The following is a 2,039-nucleotide window of genomic DNA, read 5'->3' on the forward strand; positions in this document are numbered from 1 at the left end:
TTATAATCATTATTATTATTATTATTATTACTATTATTAATATTTTCATCACCAGTATCATCCCTCACCTTGACAGTGACGGTTCCCTTGACCTTCTCCATCTCCCCCAGTATGGCGTTGATGAGCGAGGTTTTGCCGCTGCCCACGGGGCCCACCACGGCCGTCAGGCTGCCCACTGGGACTGTCATTGAGATACTGACTCACGGGGACATGCAGGACGCGGGGAGGCGAAGGAAAGAAAGGGTTCATATGTGAGGCATCGTGGTGAAATCAGGCGCTCGTCAAAATGATGAAATCAAATAAAGCGGCATATTTTTGGCCGATAAGCAATTTTTTATATTTTTTTTGGCCCAACACCTTTAATGTCCATCTAAAAATACATTTTTGTGTGGATTTTACTGAAAAACATTGATTAAAGGCACAAAAAATGTAAATGTTCAGTTTCCAGGGACGCTGAAGCTATGGAAGTTATCAAACTTTGGCAGCCATTTTCTCGCTAATTTTACCTCTGAAACCAGGCAACCCTGACATCTTTCAATCGCAAATATCTCGACTTCTATTCCATAAAATGGATATTTTTTCATCAAAAGGAAGGCAAATGAACAGGCTCGATAACCCCATGTGCCCAAAAATTGACGAACGTCGAGACACATATTATTTTAATTTTTGTTTTCGTTTTATTTGATCTTTAACATTATGTTTTCCCCTCTAGTCCCACTATACAAGAGCCAAAAAAAGAGAGAAAGACTAACTGGTTTGTTGTGTTTTGTTTTTTCTTTTAATGTTCGACGTTTTCTTACCTATCTGGTTATTACAACTGAACGTGCACTTGATAAAGACTGCTGGAAAAGGCGATGCGTTGTCGGTTTTTAGCTTTAGTAAGATTTTTATGGCACTTGCAACACCAGGAAATCATAAATGCCGAAGACTAGATGCTTTTTTAGAGACTGAAATACACAGAAAAGAAGGAGGAGAGATAAGGACAATAGATGTTTGATTAGAAAAAAGAAGAAAACAAGACCAGAGCACTCACCAACCATCCGCCACGTTCAAAAGCTCGCAGAAAACAGTTGTTGTTGGGGTTTTTTCAACAGAGAGCAAGAAAAGACACACCATGATTTCGGTACTCACTTTTTCAGAGTGGTTCTGGTAGATCTATCCCAGCCAAATGTTGCCCTCTTCACAGAAATGGCGTGCTCTGTCGAGACATCAAAGGGGTGCAGTGTAGTCTAAAGGGTATATACCCTGCCTTACAGGCTTAGTTAAAACTGCTGTTGTCCATTCTCTTTGTGATAAGAAGATGACACATGATGCTATTTCAACAAAAATACATCTTTTTTGTGATCTTCAAAATCCAGCAAAGGGAGAGAGTCATCCGCGAGTGAGTTTGTTAATTTTGATACACTCGGTCCGATTTTGATATTATTTTTACGTTAAGACGTAATTTTCAGTAAGTTTACATTTAAGAATTTTATCACCTGCGAGCTGAGTGAAATTACCAATAAAACAACCAACGATTCAACAACAAATCGAACCACCAAACAACCAACTCACCAGCCCAGCAAACACACAGCCAAACAAGCAAACCAAGAAACAAATTAAACAGCCAATCAAACAAACAACCAATCAAGCGACCAATCAACCAATCAAACGACCTATCTACAGACCAACCACACAGTACAGCTAACATGACATGATATGTATCTCTCCTGAAAAGACCTACCAGCTTTCTCATCCCAGGTGGTGTTACTCTCATCCAAATCCTCAGTGATCAGGAACTTGTTGATACGTTTTATAGACACAAATGTCTGAGGGAAAAAGGAGAAGAAAGAGGGGGGGGAGAGGGGGAGGGTGGGGAGAGCGAGAAAAGATAAGATACGACTAAGGTAAGTAATAGAGAAAATAATATTATTTAATTGATCTCAATAAAGAGAAATATACTTAGGCATGGTAAATACATGTACATAGATACACACTCACATGTCAAGACACACACACACACACACACACACACACACACACACACACACACACACACA

The 2,039-nt window shown here is 39.6% G+C and overlaps 1 protein-coding gene across 1 annotated transcript in view; it reads right to left on the reverse strand.

The window, feature by feature from the left end:
* The window catches only part of LOC101856948 (canalicular multispecific organic anion transporter 1-like), a 41,715-nt gene that overhangs the window by 18,451 nt on the left and 21,225 nt on the right, over positions 1 to 2,039 (reverse strand). Inside the window, exons 7-8 of the mRNA XM_035973434.1 lie at positions 1,724 to 1,808; positions 53 to 181 (exon numbers count right to left, since the gene is read on the reverse strand). Of these exons, the coding sequence (XP_035829327.1) occupies positions 53 to 181; positions 1,724 to 1,808 (214 nt within the window). The remainder of the gene's footprint in view (positions 1 to 52; positions 182 to 1,723; positions 1,809 to 2,039) is intronic.

Source organism: Aplysia californica, unplaced genomic scaffold (assembly GCF_000002075.1).
Source record: "Aplysia californica isolate F4 #8 unplaced genomic scaffold, AplCal3.0 scaffold01224, whole genome shotgun sequence".
In the NCBI taxonomy this organism is placed as follows: Eukaryota; Metazoa; Mollusca; class Gastropoda; order Aplysiida; family Aplysiidae; genus Aplysia; species Aplysia californica.